At 42.5% G+C, this 14,927-nt stretch overlaps 1 protein-coding gene across 1 annotated transcript in view; it reads left to right on the top strand.

The window, feature by feature from the left end:
- The window catches only part of ncam2 (neural cell adhesion molecule 2), a 367,688-nt gene that overhangs the window by 248,459 nt on the left and 104,302 nt on the right, over positions 1 to 14,927 (top strand). Inside the window, exons 4-5 of the mRNA XM_080024174.1 lie at positions 1,258 to 1,401; positions 5,511 to 5,648. Of these exons, the coding sequence (XP_079880300.1) occupies positions 1,258 to 1,401; positions 5,511 to 5,648 (282 nt within the window). The remainder of the gene's footprint in view (positions 1 to 1,257; positions 1,402 to 5,510; positions 5,649 to 14,927) is intronic.

Here is a 14,927-nt window from a genome sequence, read left to right as displayed (position 1 = left end):
GTGAATTTGTTTTGGTTTTTTTTGGACAGTACATAAGTCCCTTGGATTATGCAGCAGCTCTTTTTCTAGATTCAGCTGTTTGCGAGTCACTCGTGAGCTTCGAAAGATTCCAATAACACATGTTATACCATCCGAGTCATTTATAAGATTTGCTCGCTTCTAGCTAATCATTTGCGAGTCTTGCATCACTCTTATGCAGGGACAACCCCCTCGACACAATAAACTTACTAGCTAATTGAGAGACATGAGTGAGGACTCATTAAAAATAAAAGAATATAGAAAATCTGATTGTTTTACATGAATATACTGTAAGTATATACCAAATACCTAATATGGAAAAGGTATAAGAAGTAAAAAAGTACAAATTGAAGAACTGTATTCGAACACATACAGGCAGAAATAGGCAAAGTACAGTACAGCCTCTCAAATCTCCTTTCCACATCCATCCCCATGCAACACACACAGAGGGAATGTGCTGAACTGAACTGTAAATACTTCAAAGCAAAAGGACGACTAATACACAGCAACCTGATTAATGGGAACCACATGGGAGCAGCGCAGCACTCCTCCGGGAGATGGAACTGTCGACTTGACCGAAACGAGGATGAATGTAGGCCACACGGAAGTGGTTCACTCCAACTCCACCAAGAAACAAACCCATATGTACAATATAAAACCCGACTTGAACAAATCTATTGTTTTAATGGGGCACGGGTGAGGGATGGATGGTGATGCATTGAAACAGCAACAGTCTTTGTTGCAAACTGTCTTTTTTTCCAAACATAAATTATAACAGACAATTTGTTTGTCGTCTATTCACACTTTACCGTCCGGTTGTGATATCGTTCTATTTATCCTCTGGATTGCACGGCATATTCACAATAACATATTTACTCATAATCTAAAGCGTTTTAGAAATATTCAAAGTGTTTAAAAGTTTGATTATGGAGTTTTGTGCATCAATTGAGAATTGTTTGAGCGAGAATTTTCTTCCCCCATCATAATAACAATAACCAACAAATAACACCTCCATTCTCTTTATTGACTAGACTACCCCACCAGCATTATTTAACCACAGCTATGAACCAGAAACATGAAATCAATACTTTATATTTTGCCTGAAATTTTTACATCTATAAGTACAACTTGTTGCCTGAGTCATAACGTTTTATTATGTGCTCGAAAATAGACGACATAGGCCTCTTCCCTTTGGTTGAAGTTACATCACTGGTAAATTTCGCTGTTTTTATCTCACAGAGAGGCTGACTTTCCGCGACGTCCAGTCGCCACAGGAGTTCCGCTATGGCGAGACTGCCGAGGTGGTCTGCGACGTCATCAGCTCGCCGGTGCCGGTGGTGGTCTGGTACTACCAGGACAAGGAGATCACAGAGGAGCACCACGGTCAGTTGTCTGGACTTTTGGTGATTGGAGTTGGAGTTACCAACATACTGTGATAGTGAAAGTGAAAGTACTGGAGAGCGACCTAGTTCTTTAGCCCTCAGGTCATTGAGGAATGTATGAATGAATGACTAGACCAGGCAGCTCTGAAGGCATTTCATATAATACGTAACAGACAGTGTGTTGTTTTGCGATAATGGCTGGCTGCAACAACACTGCAACCACGTAGCGAACCATCCACCCTACAAATAACAAACCTTTGCCCACATATAACTACTGTTCAAGTCTGCTGGTGTCTAAGTAGTGTGAAGGTGGAGTGATACGAGGGACTTGAGTCCAGGTGGCGAAGTGGTTGCCAATGACAACTGTCATTGTTAGCATATTAGCATTCGCTATTCAGAAATAACTGACCAGTGATTGCTGCTATTGACCAATCACAATTGAGTATTCCACAGAGCTGTGGAATAATAATAACAATTCATTGATTTTGTACCCCTGAGCAATTGCAGTAGTTGGTATTGTTAAGCTTAAGAGAAGAAATCTTGCTACCGACTATGAGCTTGAACTTTTAAGTCGTGAGGTTTGCTGGCTAAACATGGTGGTTAACTCTGCGGTTCGGTTAAACAAATCAGTAATGACATTTCCCCTTCCTGGGGACTTGTTTGCCATTCGATGATGAATAGTATTGTGGGTCCTGCCTTTCTAGTCCCGTATGATCAGCAATGCCATATCCAGCACAGGCACTAGAAATGGAAAGGCATGAACTACATTTTTCCTTCACTGTTGTGTTGTGTTGGGTGGAAAATGATGACAAGGTTATGCAGAGTAGAGGTAGACAGGTGCAAGAGCTATCTAGATGTTAGGGGTTATAGCTATCTAGGTTTTAGGTGTTCGATGTTATAGCTATCTAGGTGTAAGGGGTTAGGGGTTATAGCTATCTAGGTGTTATAGCTATCTAGGTGTTAAGGGTTATAGCTATTTAGATGTTGGGTGTTGGGGGGTATAGCTATCTAGGTGTTAGGGGTTACAGCTATCTAGGTGTTAGATGTTGGGGGTTATAGCTATCTAGGTGTTAGGTGTTGGGGGTTATAGCTATCTAGGTGTTATAGCTATCTAGATGTTTGTGGTTACAGCTATCTAGGTGTTAGGGGTTAGGGGTTATAGCTATCTAGGTGTTAGGGGTTATAGCTATCTAGGTGTTATAGCTATCTAGGGGTTAGGGGTTATAAATATCTAGGTGTTAGGGTTAGGGTTTATAGCTATCTAGGTGTTAGGGGTTAGGGGTTATATCTATCTAGATGTTAGGGGTTAGGGGTTATAGCTATCTAGGTGTTATAGCTATCTAGATGTTTCTGGTTACAGCTATCTAGGTGTTAGGGGTTAATGGTTATTACTATCTAGGTGTTAAGGGTTACAGCTATCTAGGTGTTAGGTGTTGGGGGTTATAGCTATTTAGGTGTTAGGTGTTGGGGGTTAGAGCTATCAAGGTGTTATAGCTATCTAGATGTTTGTAGTAACAGCTATCTAGGTGTTAGGGGTTAATGGTTATATCTATCTAGGTGTTAAGGGTTATAGCTATCTAGATGTTGGGTGTTGGGGGGTATAGCTATCTAGGTGTTGGGGGTTATAGCTATCTAGGTGTTAGGTGTTGGGGGTTATAGCTATCTAGGTGTTTGGTGTTGGGGGTTATAGCTATCTAGGTATTATAGCTATCTAGATGTTTGTGGTTACAGCTATCTAGGTGTTAGGGTTTAATGGTTATATCTATCTAGGTGTTAGTGGTTAGGGGTTATAGCTATCTAGGTGTTAGGGGTTATAGCTATCAAGATGTTATAGCTATCTAGGTATTAAGGGTTATTATCTAGGTGTTAGGTGTAAGGGGTTATACAGTAAATGATAGCATTTGATGTTGCAATTCCACCTAACAGTATGATCTTGGTTTGGAAGATAAATGGGTCAGATATAATAGGATCATAGTCGTCTGACACAGTTGTCTGATTACAAACACGGCAATCGTAATCAGCTTTGCCACTTTGCCCACAGCCAGGCTTGTAGGCACCTAATAAAAAAAGACTATAAAACTGTTTATCATTACGTTGGGTCCTCAAAATCATGTTACCACATTTGGATTGCGTTTCAGAGTTCAATTGTTTCCGTGGATTCTCTTACCAAAATTAAAGTCCCAAAGTAATCAGTAATCAGTAATCATTGAGGATCACAATGCGAGCATAAAACCTGCCGAGCGCACTTGGAGATTTGAAATTGGGGCGAAAGGAGGAGAAGGGCCCAGAGACTAAGATGTTCCATTCGTCGAGAAAAAAAATAAAAAAAAGCTCTGTGAGCGCATCAAAGCCCATTCTCTCTCTCCAAGAAAAAATGCCACTTCCCGAGCCCCACAACAATGAGACGAGAACATCAAATTCCATGAATAGAAATCAGCTTCGAGAGATCTAGGAGAGGAAAAAAAAAACGAAAACAAAAACCGAACGGCGTGGAGGGGGGGCTGGGGGGTGAATCCATACTAACAAGCTCACGAGAAGATGGATTATGAAGCCGTCAGATGGTGACAGCGCGTGAGGAGTCGCTCCATGTCGTCCGCTCTCATTACAAGCCAACGCCCCGGAACGCTGCCCGGAAGAGAAAAGAAGACAGCATTTTTCTCACCACGGATGTGGGGTAGATCTCTGGCTGGAGGTGGTGCTGCTAACTTGACTGCGTACGCTGGCGATCTTCTCAACGCAGCCTGAACAACCACGCCATGTGCCGAACCAGGTTTACGGTTCCGTCCTGCTGATCCCAGCAACCGACCACCAACCGTTGTGCCGCGAGAGCTCGCCTGGTTTGAGGGGAACCTTTTTCTAAAGAAAAAACGGAAAGTAGCTCTTGTGTTGCAAGGGTTAAGATTGCAGGGCTGCACCAATTCATCTAATTTATCAGTTCCAGCAGAACAAGCTCAAGTTTCACACTGAAAGTGAGAGCTGTGAGTAGTGATGAAAGGTTCGACTCTTTTTTGAGATTCGGTTCTTGACGTGTCACTTGGTAAAAAAGTGTTTGTTTGACTCCGTTGGTTTCACGCACGGCGAGGGAGAGTCATAAAAGTTGATTCGGCTCCGAGGTTGTGAATGAAATTCTCCCAAGAATCATTTGATTCTGTCAGTGTTATGTATGTTGTAGGTGGAATGCAAAGAATAAATCAATGATATCCAATATGAAACGTGGCAAATTCAACAACCTTTTTTTTTTTTAGTTGGACTTTACTTTAGTCCTCGGTGATTATTTTGAGTCTGCGAGCAGAGGAATCACTCGCTCGCCCACTCTTTTGCTGGAGGGACTCCAGACTTCTGAGTCGTTTAAAAGATTACCTCGCGACGGGGGAATCGTTTACAACTCTTGCATCACTAACTATCTGCAAGCAAAGTTCTCCACGTTTCGGCCCTTTTTAAGGAAAACGCTGACCTCAAATCCATGAGGGGTGGTCCGCTAAATGCACAAAGAAAACAAACAGGGAAAATAACTTTACTCCGAGTTCCTCCTCCTACCAACTTTTCAAATGTTCAGACAGAATGCAGATGCCGTCCTATTATCTCCACTTCTCTCCGCCGTTTTATCTAATTTGAATCTCTTTGCTCCCCCACACAAACCGCCCTCGTTCCGGAACAGAACCCGAGCACCTGATTAGAAGGTGACCTCGCCGAAACCACCATGTTTTTAATTGAAACTCAATTCGGAGAGTAGCCCGCCGCGAGATTCTAGGCAGCGAGATAACCATTGTTTTTAATCCTTTTTTCTTCCTCCCCCTCCTTGATAATTTCATCTAATTACAAAGCACGGTTATAAATATCTTGGCTTGAGAGATGAAATTAGAAGGGGAGGGGGGGGGGTTTGAGGAGTCATCATCTTCGCCGCTGGCCAATCTACATTTTGGCCACAATGGGGGAGAACGTCGGAGGCCATTTTGCTGCCGAGGTAATTGCCGGAGCATTTATCTCCGGTGAGCGTCTCCCTATCAGGAGCCCGAGATTGACAGTTCAAGACTATTGTGGAGCAGAGATGGCAATTAGCTTCGCCTGTTTTTCCAAACTTTCTTATCTAATTTTTCTCCCTCTGCCAAGGCCGGTTCCAAGTTCTGCCCAACAACAACCTCCAGATCCACCAGGTGACCAAGGCCGACGAGGGCGTGTACCGCTGTGAGGCCAGCGTGGAGCCCCGCGGTGAGATCGACTTCGTGGACATCGCCATGGTGGTCAATGGTGAGTTTGGCGTTATTCTAAAGTTATGGTTTTTTGGGGCTACATGGTGGCTCAATCACGTACCACGTACCAAGTTCCATGTTCGAATCGGCCGAAAGTCATTTGCTGCGTGTCTCTCCCTGCTCCCCATCTCCGCTGTTCTCTAGATAAATCCCACACACTTACAAAAATACACATTAAAGTTATGGTTTCAGTAGTAACTCAAAGCATAAATAGGATAATGGGCCGCTATTGGTTCCTTACATGTAGTTTCAGATAATGTATTACTGCATCTAAGCCCGGTGGGAAGATGCAGCAGAGTGGTAAGTTTTCTTAATCGTAAAGCGTTTGAGGTTGTGCTATGTCATGTGTTAGCTTATAACTGCTATCAGAACCAAAAGTACCTATCAGAACTAGTACTAGTACTAGTACTAGTACTGCTATCAGAACCTTCATATATGAGGGAACCTATTTGTTGTGGGGTTTTTTATGCTCACTGACTCGGATCGGATCGGGTGAGAACACATAGGCGCGACACAAAAAAACAATCAGGCAGGAAATCAAAATCTGTGAGGTTTATTCCAAAAAACAGGCAGGGGTCAAAGCCAGGAGATCAGTCAGAGAACGCAAACGTATCTGGCAGGGAAACAGGCAGAGAAGCAGGGTCCAGGGAAAAGGGCAGAGGTTTGGCCGGAAAGTGCAGGAACCAGGCAGCAGTGTGGGAGAGCTAAGCGTAACGGAAGAGACAATCTGGCAGGGAACAGCTGCAGTCGAGGGAAACCAGGTGAAGGGGAAGGGAGTGACAGTAAAGCAAAACGGAGTGGGGCCGGATCTGAAATGACATGGAGGTTAGTGACATGGCATGAGGAAATGACCAGACGAAAATAAAACATGAGAACAAATAGAAATACTGGGAGAAGGGGGAGTATTCGTGACAGTGGTGAAGACCGGCACTTTGCTGTACAGACAATAAGCATAAAAAGCTGACAAAAAACAGTCTAAAAGAAAGACAATAAAAATAAAAATAATGATTATACACTAAATAAGCCAGAAATAAAACAGAAATAGACGACATTACAGACCAAAAAATTCCAAATATACAGAAATAGACTAAATTACACAACAGAAATAAAGCCAAATATATGAAAATATAGGGAATATACAAAGTGCGATCCTATGCACAGGATAAATGATTAGTGTTTTATTACAGTGTTCGCCTTTGAACCCCAGAATGTATTCAGTGCTACTTTAGAAAAAAGATGATTAAGTTCTACATATTCAAAAAGTTTTTTATAATTTTGACTTTTTACCGGTGTTAAACTATAAAAAAAAAGTAATACCAACAAACAAACAAACGAAACGAAAACATATTAATTACGTTTGAAATGGAAAATGCGTGGGAGTCCAACAAATTGAGAGGAGTTTGCAAAGGATCGGTGTCGCTGCGAGCCCGTCTCCACGCTGGAGATCGACAGCGCAGCGCGTCGGGGGGAATAAATTGGGTTTTCAGGGTTATTTGAAAGCTGACGGTACGGAAACGAGCCAAAGTCCTGCGATAATAAAAACGTCTTTTGATCCTCATCACCATTTACCGTACCTCTCGGGTCCTTCTGCCGTTTTCTTTATTTATGAAGCTAAAACAAAACAAAACAAATGGATTCCAGCGTCTCAACGTTAGTTCTTTGTTTGTGACTTACAGTATCTTCCTGCTAAAGACATTGTGTTATTTTTATTGCCGTTGTTCCTAATACATATACCAATGCAAATAATAGTCCACTGATGTTAGTGACGCTGCTTTTTTAAGACAAATTTACACGTCAAAAAGTTTGTGGAAATCCATCAGATTGTCTGAATTCCCAGTTTTTTTCCAGCTTCACCCTCCTCCTCACTTTGAGTATGTTGTTTTTCTTGGTCACTTGAGGTGGTGGTAATGTGCTTTTCCCTTTCGGAATGGTGGCGGATCGGGCCACCATCAATGGAAAAACGGCAGAAGAGCGCATGCCTAACCCAAATACATTAAACGATATATACGTAACGTTGTAAAGCGCCTGCTCAGTATAGCATCAAATATGGGATTTTGTTAAAAAAATAATTGCCACTTTAAAGAATGGTGTCGGTCATTTTTATGCATTCCATTCAAGTTAGCAGGACCTTGAATTGGGTATAAATTCAGAATGAATGAAGGAGCCCCTAATTTACTCTGTCATGGTTGTGGCTTCCACCATCCTTCCACTCGGCTTGATTGTTTTTTAACCTCTTCTGCTGTTCACTGCGATTGGAAATGTTAGTTCAGACTAGTGAGGGGTAGAGGCAGGGGCGGAAATTACAGGTGGGACGGGGGGGTCCAGCCCTTCCTGTGAAAAACAGAGAGTTGTCCCCCCTCAATATATCATTGTAAACATAACTTTATCATTTGAAATAAGGGCTTCCTCTCTGACGGTACAGACCGTGCCCACGGCGCCAGCGATGGGGCGCCTGTGATCGGTGCGCCAAAACAGTGTGTTTTTATTTTCGAAGTGCGTTATTTTATTTTACTCTGTGTCCTTATACGTAACGAAACATGCACCTTGCCCAGACACGTTCTCCGTCACTCTCTTCACCCCCCTGCGACTCTGTGAAAAATAAAAAAAATAAAAAAATAAAAAATGAAATAACCAAAAAATTAAATAACCAAAAAATAAAACAACCCAACAATAGATAAATAAATAAATAAATAAATAAATAAATACACAAATAAATAAATAAATTAATAAATTGATAATAATAATAATAATTATAATAATAATAAAAGGAACTATATCTGAAATCTCCATGTTTTTCCACTCACAACAACCTCACCTTAGACAGCTGGCATCAGTGAAATGTTCCCCGAAATGTTCGATCGCGATTCGATTCCGATTTTGTCGCACCAACTGAATCAAACGAACGAGGGGTCGAGAAATTGAATGAACCATTTCACCGAGTCACTCGTGAAGAGCCGAATCTGCAGAAGGAGCCAAACTTTTCCCGACTAGAAACGAAATGTGATCCCGCTGAATCCACACGGCCTTATTACGCACAAACAGCTGCAATATTGTGTGTGCCTGTGATTCTCTTCCAGCTATGTTCCAGCTTTATTCTCTCCATGTTCAGACCCGACCTGCCTGCCAAAAAAACGGGGGGAAAAATAAAACTTTGAATTGCACTTAATTTAGCTCAGCTCAGTTCCGAGGTAGATAGAATAATCTTGTCCTATTATTTGGGCCACCTGACATCTTTGGAGCGACGGGACATCCCGCTGAGCGCCTTCCTCACAAGGGGGGCGGGGGCATGCCCAGTGGGGGACGATCAATGTCAATGTCGAGATAACTTTGCTGTTGATGAGTGGAAGTGGAAGTTGAGCCAATTATCCTCATGAGATTAACCCTAAAGAAAAACCTTGCACTAAGTAAATTTACCTTGAGAAGAAGCTTATTATCTCGTTAGCGTTGTTCAATGACAGCGTCTATGCCGGAGTGTTTGGTACTCCGGCTTTGACGGGGTCATTGAAGTCGCGATGAAAAATCTGTTTTTTGGAGATTCGGCTCTTTACGAGTGACAGTGAAAAGATAAGTTCGATTTTGCCGGCTCTTCCTTCGTTGGATTCCGTCGGTTTAACGGAATTCTGTCAACATGATTTATTTAGGGTGAATGCAAAATGGAAATCGGTCACATCCAATATGTCAATTGTGTTTTCTGTTACCGAGTCATGAACAAATGACTCTTTCTGCGGAGTGCCTCCAGACTCCTGAGTCATTTAAAAGAGTTGTTCATTATGTGCAAATTGTTTTTGCGAGTCTTGCATCGCTAATTGGAACATTCACTCCCCAGTTTAGCAAAGCTGTTTAGTCTTCTGTGTGAACCTGAGCAGAGCATCGAGATTTGACATACCCGGTGTCGGGCTGTCACCATGAAGACATTTTAGTTGACGATTAATTGACATAAAAATAACTGCGATTAGCCATTGTATTGTCTTTTTTTTCTCTCATTTTATGCCGTACGAAATACATGAGCACAAAACAAATGAGAATTTAATTCGTCGCAACATTTTAAAAACTGGCTTCAAATTCCCCTTTAAATTTGCCTGTAAACGTATAATTACGGATACTAGCGATTCGGCTCAAAGATCGCCCATTGTCTCATATAATTGCAATCGGGCGATGATGAAATAATTGTGATTCTTTAGCTGTGTGTGTGTATGAGAGAGAGCGAGAGAGAATGAACCTGATGTGTATAACTTTGCCAAATTAACTTGTATATTGTTTTCATAAGAATCCAATGCTCAGGTGCCAAAAACAATGATTTTTTTTTTTTGGCACAGAGACAGTGATGCTCGTCTTCCTAATTAAACTCTCTCTCTTTCTCTCTAATTATTTATTTATTTATTGTATTTTATTTTATTGATTATTACAATTTAAAAATACTATTTCTGTACATAAGTTCAATAAAATTGCTTTTTAACTTAAAGACATTCCCTCTATCGCTCGCTCAGATAGGGGTCCCTTCTTCTCTTTGAAACAACAACAGCAATATACGAAATTGAACCAGAAAGTGCCTGGAACGAGCCATTTTAGTGTTTTAGCATCACCACCCAAGCCCCATTTTAATTACACAGAGGGGCGGAAATCACGGAGGGGAAGGGGGTCCGGACCCCCTCTCCCTCCGTGAAAAACAGAGAGTTGTCCCCCTCAATGTATAATTGAAAACACAATATATCATTTTAAATTGTATGATAACATGCATTGAAAGCACTCGGGCTAATTATAGACGCAAATCAATGCCACGCGATGAGTTTGACGTCTCCTCTCCGCCTCTGCAACCCCCCCCCCCCCCCCCCCCCACCGTTTCTCCAAACAAAACAAAATAAACCTGTGTGTGTTTTTTTTAAATTTCACATCATGTATACGTGCTTCTCGGTTTCCTAGTTGAAAGAGAACAAAAAAAAGACACACCGTGCGATCCGTGCCACATCACGCACGGCAGCTTAGAGCTTCCGCCGTTTTATTGCACCCACGGCGGTGGCACACACACACACAGACACACACACACACACACACACACACACACACACACACTTCTCAAACCATAACTTTGCCCTTGATTACCCGGATTTGCGTCCATCGCCAAGGCAACAGCAGATCTCAGCGAGTGATTCAGCTTAAGTTCTTAAAAAGAAAAAGAAAAAGCCTCTTCAAAACATGGTCTTTCGTTTTCCTTTTTTTCTCCCACTGTTTGACTTGTATTCGTTGTCTACGCTGTGACATTGCCAGGGAGCGTTTATTTTCCTAACGAGTTAAGGACGCAGACGATCGTCTGCGTCTCAAAACAAACAAGGCGAGGACCTCGGAGCTCAGCAGGAAACACAATCAAATGGCTCGAGCTGTGCCATGTCTCTGCGTTATCTCCCACGGGCCCTCTGAAGTTCCAAGGATATTTTTAACTAATGTGACAAGAATTTGCCAGAGCTCACTAAGAACAAATGGGCGACGATGATCGGCTGTTTTTAAGTGTTGCCACTTCGCCGATTTGGGACTATATATATTTTTACAGCATGAGAGCACCTCTACCAGCTGCCACAAAAAAATCATCTTGCCCTGTCACCAGCAAGCAGGCCAAGACCGCCTGCTCCTACTCCTCGATATATATGTTGTTCATGAATTCAGATTTTAATTTGACTTAAACGTTATTGTTGGTTCTAGAGTTACTCTTCTCGCCTTCTCCCCTAAAACCGTCTTTTTTCTGCAGTTTTTGTATATAATGACGTTTTCAATAAGCCTTTCAAAACCAAAAGCACTTCCTACGTTGCTTACTCTCCGCACTCCCACAAGCCTACAGCCTCGTTCCTTTGTCTGAGTCTGACAGAGAGAGGGCCCAGCCTGCTGCAGATCCACACCTCTAATGAATTTTCAGGTCATTAGCTAATGGCTCCTCTCACATCGTGGGTCAACTGAAATAAAGTTGTGAACAGCTGTGATAAAACCTTGTTTTTACTTATTTAGACGTCGGAATTGATCGACTATTTTGACCTTGAATATATACCCAACACCTTGATGAACAACTTTCGTATGATCAAAGTTTGTCAATATATTCTTGTGTGTGCTATAACATTTCTGGCAGCAACAAAAAATACAAAACCTTCTCTTTATATCTTGTGTGTTTTAGATCTATCTAAAAGCCGCTTAATGATACTGACCAAACTATTGATGACATATCAATGTAGCTCTGATTTTCCTTCTTATAGATAAATCAACCACTTCGGAGTAAGAGTGTGTTAAGTTGATTATATTTAGATAAATATCAGACGACACGACAACGCTTCTCTGAATCCAGCTTGGACCTCAGAGGGTTAGGAGAACGGCGTAAGATGGATGGAAGCCATCGGAGTAGATTCCACCACGTTGGACAAAAATTGCTTCCTCGTGGGACGCACACAGGCTTTGTTTATCACTCAGCCCCCCTGTCACCGGCCATGTGAAAGGAGCGATGCGAACAATTTGTTCCTGGCCAACAAAAACGTTGAAAGGATTCAGGAGTGGGGAGTCACTGCGGTTAAATCGTCGTTTGGCCTGTGACTCCGTGACCGCCGGCCAGACCCACGGGCCGAACTCAGAGTCCACTTTCGATCCGCGAACAAAAAGAGCCGAGACCAACGGGTCCCCGTCGCTTTCATTCACATGAAACAAGGGCGGAGGCGTTTGCCATCATTCATGTTGGATCCGGTCTTGATCCACACTTTGCATTCCGCCTCAATTCATCGCTTTGGTGGAATTTGAGGATTTCTGGGATGATTCCGTTCACAACTCAGCCGAAGCCCCGCTCTCCTGACTCTCGTTGCGGCAGCTGAATCAAGCCAAACCGAGGGTCCGGGAATGTTGTCTCTTTGTGCCGCGTGACCCCCCTTAATGGGCTGAACCTCCAAAAGGAGCCAGAGGTTTTTCCTCGCCGCCTGTCGCCGGGGAGGGGCCTTTCCAGCCGCCCTCATTTCGTTGACAGGCGCCACGAGTCCTCCGAGGTGGAATTCATCAGCGGCCCCTCTTTAACGCCGAAATGAAAGAGTTGAAAAGTGTTGCCGGTGAAAACAACTGTCAGGAGAAAAAGGAGAAAAACTGACAATTGTAGCGTATTATTACCTCAAGAGGCGTTGCACTCCATTTGAATAAATCTCTTTAGGCCTCGTCCTCTTGAAGTAATTGATTCTGCGAGAAATGTTTTTTTTGTTTTTTTTGATTAAATGTTCGTTTCTGGCAGGAAACTCCCGTCGCCGCCCCTGCATCCACCTGTGGCCCCTCTTTCATTTCAAAGGGGATCGGGGCTCATCGCTCTCTTCACTCATCAGGGTGTGGGAAGAACATGTAGACCAACGAGACGATATCACGAGACTCAGAACTCTCCATTCTGTTTGGTCAACAGCAGGACTGCGACGTGATATCTGACGATGTCATGAGGCGAGGTTTGTTTGGCTGCGACGGAACTCAGTCATTCCTGCGAGATTTCCCGTTTTCACAAGCCGCAGCCGGACTCTCCTCCACCGGGAGTCCTCGCTCACCGGGGCGTCTGCACCGTCTGGATGAAACGGACGAAAGTTCTGAGCAGTCCTCTCGCCGAGTCGCCGGTCAGGAGCCCACTTTCAAAAAAGGATCAGTCACAGCTTTAGATGTGTCGGCCATTGGCGAACAACTCAGAGTGTTAAATGTTGTTCCAAAGGACGACGTTGCCACGGAGATTTTCCACACAAAGCCCTGGCCATCGTCCAGTTTCTCCGGAAGCCAATTCTCACGCCGTCGATGTCGCCATCTGACGCGTCCCGTATTTCCCAATCGAAAACAAATATTGCTCATATTAATCGATACTACGAGTGTCCCGTCTCCTCCAGTGTTGAGTTCTCTGGGTGTGTGTGGCTACGACGGAAGTTCCCTTAGTTTTAATGTTTATGTATGACGGTTGCCATGTTTGACCAAGTGACAGAGAATACAGACTGGAGTGAGGCCCATGGATGCCAGATAAACAGGTTTTCTGCCACAGAGCTGTCATTCCCCTGTCACGCTGGCGACTGGTTGAGAGGAGAAATCTGCACTAGTTTTCTATCTCGCTCCAGCTCTATCTCTCTCTCTCTCTCTCTCTCTCTCCCTCTCTCTCCCTCTCTCTCTCTCTCTCTGTCCTTTGAGGGGATGACAAGATGACAGCTGTCGTCTGCTCGGACGGCAGGAGCACACGGCGTCGGCTGACATTCCTCAAAAAGAAACTCGGAGATAAAGTCATCAAGGGTGTTCAAACCGTAGATCTGTTCGTCAAGGTGGGGTAGATCATACTACAAGTCCCAGGATTCACTTGTGGTGGCGGCGATGTTTTGTCATCCTGGTGTGCCCTCCTTTTTTTTTTTTTTTTGTGAATATTTATCCATATCCGCAGTTCATTGACCGCAACGACACTGGTCTAGCAAACCCGCCGCGGCAGACCCCGCCGCCGATGGAGAACAGCGTACAGGAGAGTGCAGGCATAACACAAATACCTGTACATTGAACTGCTGTTTCTTAAAAGGTTGTCTGATAAAAGATTGATCAAAGATTGATTTTTTTTTTTTTTTTTTTATCAAAATAACTTTTTGGATTGCCACTTTTGCACATTATTACATTATAAGACATACTGACTTGTACTATTCATCATCAAAGAAAGACTAGAAAGAAAATAGCGATATTCTGAAGAGGCTTGTCCGCTTCCTGGAGCATCTTTAAGCGCATGCCTCAAGGGCATTTGTAGTGCGTAAAAAAAAATATATACAGTATATATATATATATACATATTTTTATATAGTTAAGACCTACAGTATGTTTTGACAAACCAAAGGGTTTCGCAGAATGTATTGTAATCTAAGGAAAAAAGTTGCTTCTGTTTTGCCTTGGGTTCAATATTCAAGATTCAAGATTTTTATTCGTCACTTACATATACATACTTTCATACATATATGCAGTGAAATGTAATGTAATGTAAATGGGTTACATTCCTTCATATATATATATACTGTATATATATATGTATATATATATATATATATATATATATATATATATATATATATACACGTATATATATGTATATATATATATATAACATTTATTTTATTTATTTAATTTTTTTCGTTTAAAGTGTCGAAACGCGACTTTCCTCAACACTTTCTTACTTTGCATTGGTCCCTGAAATACAGACAGAATTATGGAAAGGAACAACAAAGAAAAACAATTTTTTATAGAACTCTTATCATAATTTTTTGGAGAATGACAATTC

This window comes from Zeus faber (assembly GCF_960531495.2).
Source record: "Zeus faber genome assembly, chromosome: 2".
Taxonomy (NCBI): Eukaryota; Metazoa; Chordata; class Actinopteri; order Zeiformes; family Zeidae; genus Zeus; species Zeus faber.
Note: the sequence above shows the minus strand (reverse complement) of the source record. Positions and strands in the feature narration are given on the sequence as shown.